We start from the raw sequence: 14,115 nt of genomic DNA, 5'->3' as shown, positions 1-14,115 counted from the left end.
CCAGCCCTGTCTATCAGCCACCATCTCAGATAGAAGGAAATTCATGTCCCTAGGGCAGATGTAATCTGCTCTTGTCCCTGGAGCAGGGCAGAAAGGTCTAGATTGAAAGGAGAGAAAGATGGTCCTCTTCAGCTGCTTCCTTCCACACAGGGGTAAATCAAGCCCTGGAAGGACACCTTGGCTTGCTTGCTCCAGGCCACAGGGGAACCTAGAGTAGCCAGAACAGATCCCTAGCTCATACTCCTGCACCAAGGGTCGGGACTCCATCGAACCCTCCACTGCTTTCTGCCTTTCTGCTGTGCTCAAAGGTCATTTGGGGGGCGGGGGGGGGGGGGGGGAGTAGCAGGATTTTCTGCTTAACCTGCTGAGACACAGCATGGGTGAAGGGAAGATGAGGCCTAGAGGAAGGGCAGGGTTTCTTAGCTCTCTCCGCCCAGGCTGCAGGAGTGGCCAGACCAGAGGAGGACTAGGTACTGCTGCAGGCTCCTGCCTCCCACCAGATCTCAGCTGCAGGGAGCCTCAGGGACTGTGCCTGTGGAATCTGGAAGGGAACTCTCTCCAGTGAGGGTCAAAATGTCCTGTAAGAAGTGGTGCTCGAACAGCCAGGACAAGTGGATCCTTGTTGGCAGTGTCAGTGTGACCCTGGTGTTGACTATTGCAATGGTGCTGGGCCTCACCCTGAATCGGGGCACCCAACCAGGTAGGAACTCCTTCCTACACTCCACCCCTCCCCCATCACCTGCCATTTCTCACCCCTTACCCCACTAAGCTCTGTCTATTCAGCTCTTTGGTACTTCCGCCCTGCCTAGCCTTCAGCCCTAGCAGAAGGTGCCATAGACTTTCCCCTGATCACCAAATCTCAGCCTTCAGCCGAGACCTTCCTCTGTGCTTTTGGAGGGATATTCCTTCTTGGAGACTGTGAGCACCCCAAGCAGCCTTCACACTCTTCCTACTCACCTGCTGGTCCTTGCAATCTCTCCTTGATAAAGGGCCCTCTAGGCACCCAGAAACAGCCCCCTCAAACCTACTCCTATCCTGACTCTCAGGCTCTGCTTCCCACCCTCCCGTCTAACCAACCCCCACCCCCTCCCAGCACTGCCCTCAGAAGCTCAGTGCTCTTGCCTAGACTCTAGCAGGGGCTCTGTCTCCATGGGCTCTTACCAGCAACTGCTCTTTGCAGCCAGTATGCTCTTTCTAAACCACCCCCTAGGTCCCTTTCCCTGCACAGACCCAACTCCTCCACCAGCGATCAAGCCTTCCTTCTTCCATGAGAACCAGGCATCCCTCTATTCTTTCCTATGGCTAAGCCTTCACTGTTCTTTCGGTCCAGAATTATCCATATATACCCATCCCTCCAGGTATCTCCTAAATGCCTCTCCCTCTCCTAATGACCCAAAGCCAACATGATGATCTTTGTGGCCCCAGGAATCCATACAGTTCCCTGTCTTCTGGCTGGGTTTTTTTTAGTGTGTGTGTGTGTGTGTGTGTGTGTGTGTGTGTGTGTGTGTGTGTGTAACAAAGGACAGTTTGTTGGAGCCAGTTTCCTCCTTCTACCACATGGGGTTCAGTGATTAAACTCAGGTCATCAGGTTAGGAGGCAATTGTCCTTCCTGCTGAGCCATCTTGACAGTCCTTGTTTGCCTGATTTTTGAGACAAGGACTCAAGAAATCCAGACTGGTCCCCAGCTCACTATGCAGCCAAGAACAACCTTGAACATCTGATTCCTCTGGTACTTCCACCCTAATGGTGGGATGCCAAGTGTCTGTCACTACAGGCAGTTTATGGGCTGACTAGGTGTTAAGTCCAGAGCCTTAAGTTCTCAGCAAGCAAGCACCCCACCAACGGAGCCACATCTCCAGCCCCTATTTGAAAAGATTTTTACTCTATGGCCCAAATGACCTGGAACTTACAATGTAGTCCTGGCTGGGCTCATGCCACTCTTCCTGTTGTGGACTCTCAACTGCTAGGATTAGAGACATGTACCACCAGGCTAGGCTCATTGTGTCTCGCTGAACCAGGGGCTGTGGGTCCTGCTGTCTGTCTACTGGACAGAAGACATATGCTAGATTCATAGTGATAGAATTACAGCTAAGCATGCCAGGCTGAGCAAAAGATGACGATAACAACCCTTTGGCATTGGTTCCAGGCTGTGAGCAAGATGCAGTTTGCCGCTCGGATGCTGACATGCTGGACTATATGCTAAGCACAGGCCAAATTAACCACCGAGATGGCCTGCTGGTCACCTGGTACCACGCAGCTAATAGCAAGAAAGAGATGGAGGCCGCCCTGAACAGTAAGTCTAGCCATCCTGCTCGGGATCAGGGATCAGGGGATCATGGCAACTCTATGGTGGCTGTTTCATATGCCTGCCACTGTCTCCTTGAGGGAATGGGGCTGAGGGCTAAGACCACTCAGGTTGAGCAGCTGGTGAGCTCTGAGCCCTGGATTTAGACCAGGTACTAATTCCAGGTTCATTGCTATACTGTACTCACTCTAAAAACCTCCCCCACAACCTGTCAAGGGCTGATGGTCCCTGCTAAGGAGGCCTTTGACCTCCAGGACTAAGAAGTCAGAGACATGAATTTGACAGTTCTCCTGAAACAGGCTGTGGACTCCTGAACAGCTTCTTAGAGTCTGGGTGCAAAACCAATCATGGCACCCTGTCCATGACAGGCACACACTCCCCTCACACTGCATGGAGGTCCCCTGGAACCCATGCATCCTGTTCGTGGGCACCACTCATAGAAGACAAACTGAGAAATTCAGTGACCGAGTTCTATTGTCACAGAGGAGTGAGGCCAACACACATCAGCCCCAAAGTCTGTGAACTGAGTCCCTGGGTTGGGCCAATGGAAAAACATTCTCTTTGGCGGCTGTTGAGAAACTCATGAACTCCAAGCCATGGAAGATGGGGTGTGGGGAAATCTTGGCTTGAGTTTGCTTCAGAAGACACAGGCCTAAATATGCAGCGAGGAGAGGCCAGGCCAGGAGAGACCCAGTCCACCACTAGCTACTTCAGCTGTGTCTTCCACAGCTTGGTGGTGACAGCCTTGGTGACTGGGAGTGAAGGGGGAAAGGAAATGGCAAGCTTTGATATCAACCATGCTTGCTCAGAAAACACTGTGTGACACAGGAATGAGAAACTGTCTCTGACCTGAGACAACATGGCTAACACTGAGCTACTGGCTTCGGCTTCTGTATGTCTGCTAGCCCCTTCTTCATTCTCTGGAAAAGAGTACAGACAGCAAGTCCCGTTGCCAATGATGAAACTGTTTTAACTAGGAACCTGCAAACTTTAGCTTGTGGGAAATCTGCTTAGCTGAGGGAAAAATCTCATTTGGGGTGGGGATGAAAAGAATACCCTAGGATGGTCAATGGTCACATAGACAAGATAATGACAGTACCTATCGCTATACAAGCTATGAGATATTTCTGACCCGGCCTGGGCCTATTTGAGCAACAGCTAGAGGCTACAGCTGGACACTAATTAAAGAGTTTTTCCTTTATTTCTGAGCACTGAGAATTTATGACAGAGGAGGGTGAACCACACCACACACACACACACACACACACACACACACATACACACACACACACACACTCATACACCACAGACACGCACACACCACACCACACGCGCGCGCACACACACACACACACACACACACACACACACACACACACACACACACACGCACGCACACAAACTGACAAGGGAACCAAGTAGTACCTGCCACCTAGCTTCACCCAGGGCAGCCTGGCACAGTGAGGAGTCACGAGTGTGGGTTGGGACTGGCAGCAAGGAGCACACAGACTCTTGGCAGAGAGTCACAGTTTCCTTGCTGTCGGGCCCCTGGAACAGGCCTCTGAGGGAGCTGGAAGAGTTGGATGGTCTGGACTGGATGTGTAGGTTGAGAGCAAAAGCCAGAGTGCAGGGGAGGCAGCCCCAAAATTCAAATTTTACCTTGGTATTTCCTAGCCATGATTCTGGCCAGGCATGGTGGGGCACACCTGTAATTCCAGCACCAGGACAGTCAGGGGAGGGTGATTAAGACTTCAGGGTCATCCTGGGCCATATAACAAGTTCCAGACTTGAGTGGGCTACAAGAGACCCAAGGTTGCATAGGGGAATGCTGGCAGTGATTCCAGGCAAGTGAGCCATTTGTCATCCAAACTGGGTCATTTGTGACTGCAAACAAGGTCATTATTAGTAATTGTGTTGAGACAGCAGAAGTACACCAGATGGTCCTGGGTTACCCTAGGTAAGTGTAAATAATAATTAACACTTAGTGAATTGCTTAACCTGGGATATGTTACTATTTAATTCTCAACAGATGAGGAAATGAGCACAGAGAGGTCAGTAATCTGGTCTGTGTCACACAGCTTGCAGGTGTGTGGACTTAGGATCTGCACACTCAGCTACCATGCTCACCCGACTCAATGGTGGGTGAGTGGAGGGCTTGGCAACTGCGTGCTCCCTGCTCCCTTGAGGACCCAACGTCCTCCTCACTTCCTTGGTCTCTTACCCCAAGCAAGTCAGCCCCCTGGTCCAGCTTCCAGAATGTCCACCACTTTCAGTATTAAGGGAGAAGACTTTCCAGGAAGACAGAACGTGCAAGTGACCACCTCAGGGATGCCAGTCAGGCTGACAGCACCATTTTCATCTGTCTTCATCCCACTTATGGAGCAATGACAGGGTCCCTGCTAGGATGACAGACAGAAACCATGCCTGGCTTGGAATTATTTGATTTTTGGCGGTGTTGGAAGTTAATCCCAAGGCCTTTATGTATACTACATTAGCCATTCTACCAGTGAGTTACACCCCCAGCTCCCCTCTTGTAACATGGACTCTCTCTGTGTAACTTAGCCTTGAACTCTTAAACTTCCTGCCTCCAGGGTCCAAGTACTGGGATTACTGATGTGTGCCACCACACCTAGTTTCTGCCACACCAGTGTCTGCCAGGTACCTCCGCTCCAGCTTAGATTCTCTGTTCCCCAAACTCCATGGGCTCTGCCCACTGAATGTTCAAGTAGGCAAAGTTAAGAAAGAACTTGGTAGAAGCTGGAGAGATGGCTCAGAGGTTAAGAACACTTGCTGCTCTTGCAGAGAAGACCTGGGGTTTGTTCCTACCTCTCACAAAGTGGTTCATAATTGTATGTTACTCCAGTTCCAGGGGATCCAATGCCCTCTGGCCTCTGGGGACATCAGGCACATACATGACACACATGTATACATACAGGCAAAACACATACTGTCTTAGGGTAAAATTGCTGTGAAAAGACACCATAAGCATGGCAACTCTTATAAAGGAAAACATTTAATTGGGGTGGCCTACAGCTTCAGAGGTTTGGTCCATTATCATCTTCGTAGGACATGGTGGCATGCAGGTAGACATGGTGCTGGAGAACGAGGTGAGAGATCTAATCTCGATCCACAGGCAACAGGAAGTAAACGCTGTCACTGGATGCAGCTTGAGCATAGGAGACTCAAAGCCCACCCCCACAGTGAAACACTTCCTCCAACAAGGCCATACCTACTCTTACAAAGACACTCCTCCTAATAGTGCCACTCCCTATGAGTTTGTGGGGGCCAATTACATTCAAACTACTACACATGCCTTTAAAAAAAACTTGGTGTTTGAGTCACAAAAATAAAATTCATGTCATAAATCCATAGGCCATTAGGGATCACAATGGGTTCTGAGGTCAGTGATGGTGTTCTGAGGCCAAGGAACTTGTCCCTTCTCACCAAGGAGGACAATAGTCCCAACTCTGAAGCACAGGATACAGTAGGATGGATTGATACACAACTCCCACTCCTGTGATCCTAGTCCTGTGAGGCTGAGGCAGAAGATCCAAGTTCCAAGCTAGTGGAGCCACAAAACAAAAGTATCTCAAAAGCAGAAGTAAAATTCTGGGCATGCTGGCACACATCTATAATCCCAGAACCTGGGAGGCAGACATAGGGGGACTGGTCATGAGCTCGAGGCCAGCCTGAACTATACAATATGTTCCAGGCTACCTGGAGCAATAGAGTAAGACTCTGTCCCCCAAAACAAACAAACAAAAACAGTGCCAGCAACACCCTGTGTTTGACTTCATTCTTCCTCCTAAAAATCCAGCACCTGGACTTTAAAGAAACCTGATAAAATTCTCAGGCACAAGGGCTGGAGAGAAGGCTCAGTGCTTAAAAGCACTTGCTGCTTTTGCAGAGGGCCTAGGTTCAGTTCCCAGCACCCACATGGCAGCTCACAATTGTCTATAACTCCAGTTCTAGGGGATCTGATGCTCTCTTGTGTCTTCCACTGGCACATAGGTGGTACATGCACATACATGTAGGCAGTCACTTGAACACATAAAATAAAAACAAATGCATTTTTAAATTTCCAGACAGTTATATGAGCTATCTTACTTCCCTGGGTCTGGATGGCTGGCCTTGAATTTGTTGTGTGTGTCTTTTTAAATACAATCTCAGTACTTGGCCCAGGCTGACCTTGAACTTACTATGTACCCCAGATTGGCCTCAAACTCACAGAAAGACCTGTCTCATCATCCCTAATGCTGGCATTATAAGTGTAAACCCTGTAATCCCACATTGGCATAATATTTCTTTTTCTGTCATTGATTTGCTCACTGTCATCATTTCCTAGTCATCTCTAAAGTGCTTCAGGTGTTGACCAGCTCCACTGTCATGGAGGGAAGACTCAGGAGGGCTGTGCCCCTTAGGAAGAGATGGTTTCAGCCAACGCTCCAGGATGGAAGAGTGGCCTAACTGGGGAGCCCTGAGAAATGAGAATTTCAGCCCCACCCCAAACTTGAGATCAAAATCTACAATTTAACAGTTGTGTGTACACATTAAAGTTAGTGCCAAATGTCTGAGCTCCATTTAGACTAAATACTCAAGGGCTCACATGAATTAACTGCATGAAATTAACAGATAAAAATAGTGCCTAGTTGGTAGTGAGGTCAGGGCTAGAAGGGTAGTCTTGGCAGGAAGTAGGAGCCAAAACCAACGTTCCAGACAGCAAGCTGACACTGGAGGCTTTCAGATTGTCCTGGGCATGCCTGACTCAAATTCTATTCAGAGGGATAAAAAAAATAATCAATAAGCCAAGCAGGTCAGGTGTGGTGGTACTTCACCTTTAATCCCAGCATGCAGAGGCAGAGGCAGACAGATCTCTGTGAATTTGAGGCCGGCCATTTTGGTCTACATAACAAGAGTTTCAGACCAGTCAGAGATTCATTTTTTTAAAAAAGTTAAAGTTTAAAATGAAACTTAAAAGAATTTTTTTAAAAAAAAAAAAAAGTCTGCTAGAGAAGCCTTTGTATGGCTCAGCAGGTAAAGGCACTTGCCACCAAACCTGATGACCTGAGTGTGATCTTTAGGACCCACATGGTTGATGGAGATCTGATTCCTACAAGTTGTCATCTGATCACTACACATAAGCCATGGTGCATGAGCAAACACACAGGGGACCACAGATTTGATACATAGATAGATAGATAGATAGATAGATAGATAGATAGATAGATAGATAAGAATTATAGCTAGATAGATGATAGCTAGATAGAATGATTGATAGATGGATGACAGATAGATAGATAGATAGATAGATAGATAGATAGATAGATAGATATTTTTAAAGTACTAATTGAGTTCTCCCTCTTAAAAATAGGCGATGTCATGGTCTTGGAGGCAGATGTCACTGTAGAAGGGTTCACCACAGCCAATGAGACCGGGGTGCCCATTATGGCCCACCCTCCAGCCATCTACAGTGACAACACCCTGCAGCAGTGGCTGGAAGCTGTACTGGCCTCGTCTCAGAAGGGTAAGGCATCCCTCTGCCAGCCCTACTGGCTCCCCAGTCCCCGCCCTTAAGTAGGGATCCCTCTTGGGTGAGGTGAGTCCAGGGCCCACCCTGAGCTGCTCACTTCCCAGACTTCCATAACTCAGGCTCAGGGGGAGCTAAGTGAGGTGGACAAGAGGAAGTGCAACCCACGTGTTCTCTCCAGAACCCACAGGTGAAACAGGGACACGAAAGAGCAGAGTAAACTATAAAGGGCCAAACAGGGTCAAGGTGTCCCTGTGGGTCCACAGAACTGGATATAAAGTGTTCAAAGCCAAACTCTCTCACCTCCAGCTCTCCTTTCCTGTCTGGATGGAGACAGGAAACCTTCTCCCTCATCCCCTCATCCACTCGGCAGCTGCATAGACTCTAACTCCAGTCACAACCACGTCATTTCTCCCACGAGCTGTCTTCCTCAGAGCCTCATCTAACAGCCACATACCTGTGACTTCTCTGCCTTCACCCTCCATGGCTCCCCTTGTCCTGGCTTAGCTTTCGACATCTCTAACTTGGAAGTCTCATCTCTTGTCTCCACAGTTGGAGATGTCAGATGACAACAGATGGGCAGTCAGTCACACTGGGTAACTTTTTCTATCTAGTTAACCTCTCTACTCAGTGTCACTTCTGGAGGCCTAGTGGACTCCTCACAGGCTGTTGGGGTTCAGGTCTCAGGCTCAGCCCTGTCCAGAAACTCTTTCATGCCAGAGTCTCCCTGAACCAGTCCAGGCCTTCTGCTTTTTTTTTGCTTCTGCCTACCTGGGATGAAGAGGAGAAGAGGAGAACCCTCCTTTTCAAGTGTTAGCTCTTGCTGCCTGAAAGCTTTCCCCATACCCCACCACTGTCTGTTCCCACTCTCTCCCAAGACCTGCCCCACCCTTACCAGCTATTCCTACCCAGCAAGTTGACTTCCGGTTCCCCAGCCCTTACCCCTTTCCTGCAGGCATCAAACTGGACTTCAAGAGTCTCAAGGCTGTGGGCCCCTCCCTGGACCTCCTCCGGCACCTGACTGAGGCTGGCAGGATTCGGAGACCCGTGTGGATCAATGCTGACATCATGAGGGGCCCCAATGTGCCTATCTCGGTTGAGATCAACGCCACACAGTGAGTGTTTGCCCTCTGCCCACTGGGTCCAGCCCTCTTCCGTCAGCACTGAGCATAAAAGTGGACACGGGGGATCTTTGTTGCATTTGCTAGTCCCACCACGAGACCTCAGCACCGAGCCTTTCCCTTTGTCCTGTGTGTTTATGCCTGTGTGCCACAGTGCACCTGTGGAAGTCAGACTTTCAAGAGTTGTTTTTCTCTTCACCACGTGGGGTCTGGGGCTTGAACTCAGGTCATCAGTCTTAGTGGCTAGCAGCTTTACCTGCCGAACCATCTCACCAGGCACCTCTGAGCATGCACATACAGTGTTCCCTCTTGCCTTGGATGCCTGTCCCTTAGTGTGTTTTTAAGACAGGGTCTCTCTATATAGTCCTTGCTGTCCTGGAAGTCATTATGTGGGCCAGCTGCCTCATACTCCTGTTGCCTTTGTCTCCTGGTACCAGGGTTAGAGTAATGGGCCACTATACCTTGGCTTTTTTGTTCATTTGTTTGTTTCTTAGTTATTTTTTTTCCTACCTTTCTTTGTGGTGGGGAGAGGATGAGACAAGTTCTCATACAGCCGAGAACAGCCTTGAACTCTGCATATGGCCTTGAACCTGAGATCCTTCTGTCTCCATCTCTGCTATGCCTGGAGTGCACCAGCATGCTTAGTTGTCCTCCTTTCTCTAGAGTCTTTTTCCAGTCTCTGCCATCTCCAGAAGTGTCCCTAGTACCCCAGGCTCCTGAAGAACTTCCCCTGGGCCCCTCAGCCCTGCTTCCATTGGACCATTTCTGTTGACTTACACGTTTGTCACCCCTGCTTCACTGTGGACTCTGAGGGAGCAGACCACTTTCTGTCTCCCCAGTAACATGCACAGGACTTGACCTTCTAGAAGGTATAAAGAGATGGCTCCCTCCCCAGCCCTCCAGAAAATCCAGCCCCTGACCGGCTAGGAGTATTTTTTTTCCCATTTTTCAGATGTAAAAAGTCACGATGGCAAAAGCATGTTGTTGCATGTTTATTGTGCCCCAGGCACTGTTTCAAGCACTTTACTTGCAGAATACAGCTGAACTCTTAGGAGAATGAGGTAGCAACTAGTCATCTTCATTTTGTAAGTATAGAAACTATCTTTGAGTGGTCAAACGGCCTAAGTCTACAAATGGCAGAGCAAAAGTTCCCACAGGCCTCTCCCTCCCAAGCTTTGTGGTCTGCAGGCACCTCTCCCTCCATCCGCCCAGCCACCCAGCCAATATTTACTGTGATTCTCAAAATGAGATACAGTTGAAGAATACAATTTTTAAAATGTAGTTTAAGGCCCAAGACAAACAAAAGCTTCTCTCCTCAGGTTCCTCTGGAGGCTGGGCGATAGGTGACAACTTTCCTATATAAATCCGCATCAGAACAAAATTCAAATAATTCTTTTTGATGTATTGCTTTGAGACAGTTTCATATAGCCCAGGCTAGCCCTGCACTCACTATGTAGCTGGGGATGAAGGAAGTCCTGATCCTCCTGCCACCACCTCCCAAGTGCTGAGATTACAGGCATGCGCCATCAAGCTTGGCTCATATATTTAAAAAATAATAAGAATAATCTGAAACTTTGGAGACTCAAAGCCAGCTGGCAGCTTGCAGATCTACACACCTTACAAGTCTCACTCAACTCCCTTGGTCCACATGGGGATGTTTAAAAGGCCCTGCCTGCCCTGGCAGACTGTCACTGTCTCTTTGAGAATCGAAGGCTGAAGTGACCACCAGAGGCAGATAGGGACTTGAGCCCAGACCTCTCTGACTGCACAGGGTGGTAGTATCAGCAGGAGCATGTGCAAACGACTGTCGTTCTTTAGAGCTGTGTTGCCAACCTCCTCCAAGTAGAACTCGGCAAGCCTGGCTGCCCCGCATCCCTGAGACAAGAACCTACATGAGGGGACGGGAGTGGTCTGCAGAGGTGGATCTCTCTGTTCTCTGCAGGTTCCTGGCACTTGTCCAGGAGAAGTATCCAGAAGTCACCATTTCCCCCGGCTTTACCACTCTGTATGTGCCTCAGCTGCCAAACAGCACATATACCCAAGCCATGGTGGAGAAAATGCAGGAGCTGGTGGGGGCGCTGCCCCAGAGGATCACCTTCCCAGTCCGGGCTTCCATGGCACGGGCCGCTTGGCCCCACTTCAGCTGGCTCCTGGGCCAATCTGAGAGGTGAAGCCCCCTCTGCTGGTTCCAAACTTATCCTGGGCTCTGATCCAAGAAGAACATGGTGGAAGGGGTCCTAAAGATCATCTTGCCCTGGCCCCAGTGGCCTAACAACCTTCTACAATGCCCTACCTCTGGCTTGTACCCCTCTGGTGACAAGCTGTTCACAGCTTCCATTGGTGGGTAACTCAGAAATAGTGCGTACATCCTCCCACCCCCTGAACTCCTGCTTTCCGTCATCCCCTGGAAGGTGGGTGCTCAAGAGGAGAGGCCAGTGGGAAGCTGGAGGACAGATGTGCCACTCCTGGGCTCAGCTGGCATTCAGTTCTGAGCATAGGAGTAGAGCTGAGGGTCTTTCTGGGCCCAGGTGGGCACTGAGTCAGCTCTCTGGTCCCAGGTACAGCCTGACACTGTGGCAGGGTGCCTCGGACCCCGTGTCGGTAGACGATCTCCTCTTCATCCGGGACAACAGTGCCACCCACCAAATCTACTATGACCTCTTTGAGCCTGTCTTGTCGCAGTTCAAGCAGCTGGCCTGTAGGAAGGGTGCCTATAAGGGGAGGTGTAGGCTGGGTCTGCTCAGGACAGCCTTGGTTGGGCATGGGAGCAGAAGTAGGGGAAACTTCTAGGTGGAACGGGAGACAGGAACCATTCTGAGATCTTGTGTTCTGCCCCTGGGATAGTATGCTATCCAAGCTTCACCTATCCACAAAACAGGAGTCTGGTTCACAGAGAGAGAAAGGGAGGTCCAAAACTACAAATAATTTATACAAGCTTGATCAGAACCAAGCAATTCAACCTCCCCTTGTTTCCACAGCCACTCATCTTTGATGGCACTAGTATTTCAGAGCACAGCCCTCTTCTGTGCCCACTAATTCATGAGCCAGATGCCACCATGCAAACCCCTTGTTCTCTTGACCCTGAGTCTAGGAGCGCCTACACTTAAGCCATCACAAGGGGTCACATCGGGTACCACTCCTATTGAAGGAATCATGTCTGGGAAGCAGAGGAGACCAGCTTTGGGGTCCTCCAACTCTAGCTCCATTTGGTTTTTGGCCCAGTAAACTGTTGACTGGTTGTCAGACCTTGAGACCACAACTTTTAATCTATCCAAGAGGGAACTACTGACAGCTACAGGATTTAGGATGCAGAAGAGCCAGGGCGTAACCATGGATAGTGGTCCTTTCACCTTGGCAATTTTGGGTCCCACAGTGAACAGCACCCGGAAGCGAACCTACTACACAGGTGGCAGCCTGATCCCTCTTCTCCAGCAGCCCAGGGGTGATGGTCTAGAGGTGGAGTGGCTGGTTCCAGAAGTGAATGGCAGTGGGAGAACAGCAGCCATTACTGTCCCTGGTGAGTCTGCCTGCAGCCCTAAAGCTCCTGGCTAACCCACAGGTCTGTCATTTGCTTGGGTGGATAACTTGGTTCTCTGTTACCATGGCAACATGATAAGCCACACACTGAATACAGAGTGGGAGGAATCATGTCGAGAGCAGGAGCTCCTGGCCTTGGACCAGCAGCCTTGAGTCCTCAGCCACCCTGACTAGAAGACTGGGTGGTGACCCAGCTCTGAGTCACTAGGAAGGCCAAGAACTGAGCCAGCAATTTGTCATATCTGCCTGAGAGTCACCAGTCACAGTATTTGGAGCCTGAGATGGGGCTGGCAGATTCAAGAATGGCTGGTACCAGTTTCTCCTTGTCTGTCCCCATGACCTCCACTGCCCCTTTACCAAGAGACACTGACACCCCATAATAACAGGTACTCCAAACACTGTTGCCTCTTCCAGACAGAGAAGGCATGATTCTGCTGGATGTCGGCCTCCAACAACCTGAAGCTGGAAACCCTGTGCCCATCCTGCGTGCCCCAGGTGGTCCTGTTATGACCCTGGAGTCATTTCTGCTGCAGCTGGCTGTTCACCCCAGGCGCTGGGGCATCCATGTGAACATAGTGGAACCCGCAGCTCTCCGGCCATCCCTGGCCACGCTGGCACACCTCTCCACCCTTGGCCATCTGCCCTGGCCTGTGTGGGTGGGGGCTACAATCTCACATGGTAATTTTGTGGTCCCTGGCCATGTGGCTGGCAGAGAGTTGCTTACAGCTGTGGCTGAGGTTTTCCCCCATGTGACTGTGGCACCAGGCTGGCCTGAAGAGGTGTTGGGCAGTGGCTATCAGGAGCAGATGGTCACAGATATGCTGGAGCTATGTCAGGGGCTCTGGCAACCTGTGTCCTTCCAGCTGCAGGCTGGGCCACTGGGCCGGAGTACAGCCAAAGCTGTGGCCAGGCTGCTGGCAGCCTCTCCTCGAGCCACTGTCACAGTGCACCACAGCGTTGCTGGGAACAGCTATGCAGATGCATGGGCTGGGTTGTGGGTGGCCAGGGCTATGGACAGGACCCGAGTCTATTATAGGATACCCCAGGAGTACCGAGAAGACTTGCTGGCAGATGTGAGCAGGAACTGACTGCCCAGTAGGACTGGAGCATCTAATGTGGAAGGCTTCCCTGGGGAGTCAAGGTGAATAAATGCCTCTGCTTTGCTCCACGCACCGTGTAAGACCTGGGGCAGGGTGGGGTGGCCCCTAGAGGGTCTGCAGGCTGGGGGCCAGGTCATTCCGGTTGTCCAACAGGAAACTCTCACAAGCCTTGAACGTATTGTAGAATTCCGTGGACAGGCCTGCCACGTTGGTGGTCACATAGTTGAGAAAGCCAGGGGTGGCCTGGTTGTAGTAAGAAACCTGCAAGGCAGGAAGCCAAGCTCAGAGAGGCATAATGGGGAGAGGCTCAGAGGCTGGGCAGGAGGCAGTCAGTTTCGCTTGCCTCCTTTGGAGGCAACAGGTACAATCCTGAGTCTTAGAGCTCAGTTAGAAAACCTGACTGGCAGGCATGGCCTCCTTTGACAAGTTCCCCAGATACTTGGGGTACTTCAACCCTGGCTGCCCAATCACAACACACCATAAAATCATTGTGTACCTCCATACTGGCCAGGTGGCCCCAGGGG

At 50.4% G+C, this 14,115-nt stretch overlaps 2 protein-coding genes across 2 annotated transcripts in view; one reads left to right on the top strand and one right to left on the bottom strand.

Moving 5' to 3' along the window:
* The first annotated feature begins 573 nt into the window (after positions 1-573).
* Fam151a (family with sequence similarity 151 member A) lies at positions 574-13,579 on the top strand. Its single transcript, XM_027402355.2, has 8 exons — positions 574-700; positions 2,148-2,294; positions 7,678-7,830; positions 8,789-8,948; positions 10,897-11,121; positions 11,513-11,652; positions 12,328-12,471; positions 12,906-13,579. Exons 1-8 carry the CDS (start codon positions 574-576, stop codon positions 13,577-13,579), a joined length of 1,770 nt encoding a protein of 589 aa, XP_027258156.1.
* The window catches only part of Acot11 (acyl-CoA thioesterase 11), a 50,977-nt gene continuing 46,795 nt past the window's right edge, over positions 9,934-14,115 (bottom strand). The window contains exon 16 of the mRNA XM_027402356.2: positions 9,934-13,852. Within this exon, the coding sequence (XP_027258157.1) occupies positions 13,697-13,852 (156 nt within the window). The 3' untranslated portion in view covers positions 9,934-13,696. The remainder of the gene's footprint in view (positions 13,853-14,115) is intronic.

Source organism: Cricetulus griseus, chromosome 2 (genome assembly GCF_003668045.3).
Source record: "Cricetulus griseus strain 17A/GY chromosome 2, alternate assembly CriGri-PICRH-1.0, whole genome shotgun sequence".
Classification (NCBI taxonomy): Eukaryota; Metazoa; Chordata; class Mammalia; order Rodentia; family Cricetidae; genus Cricetulus; species Cricetulus griseus.
This window is presented reverse-complemented; position numbering and strand designations above follow the sequence as displayed.

Excerpts from the sequence above, each read along its gene's own strand:
- Fam151a (XM_027402355.2), top strand. The coding sequence starts at position 574 with ATGTCCTGTAAGAAGTGGTGCTCGAACAGCCAGGACAAGTGGATCCTT. Across the intron at positions 701-2,147 it reads GAATCGGGGCACCCAACCAG|GCTGTGAGCAAGATGCAGTT; the intron begins GTAGGAACTCCT and ends CATTGGTTCCAG. Across the intron at positions 11,653-12,327 it reads GCAGTTCAAGCAGCTGGCCT|TGAACAGCACCCGGAAGCGA; the intron begins GTAGGAAGGGTG and ends TGGGTCCCACAG.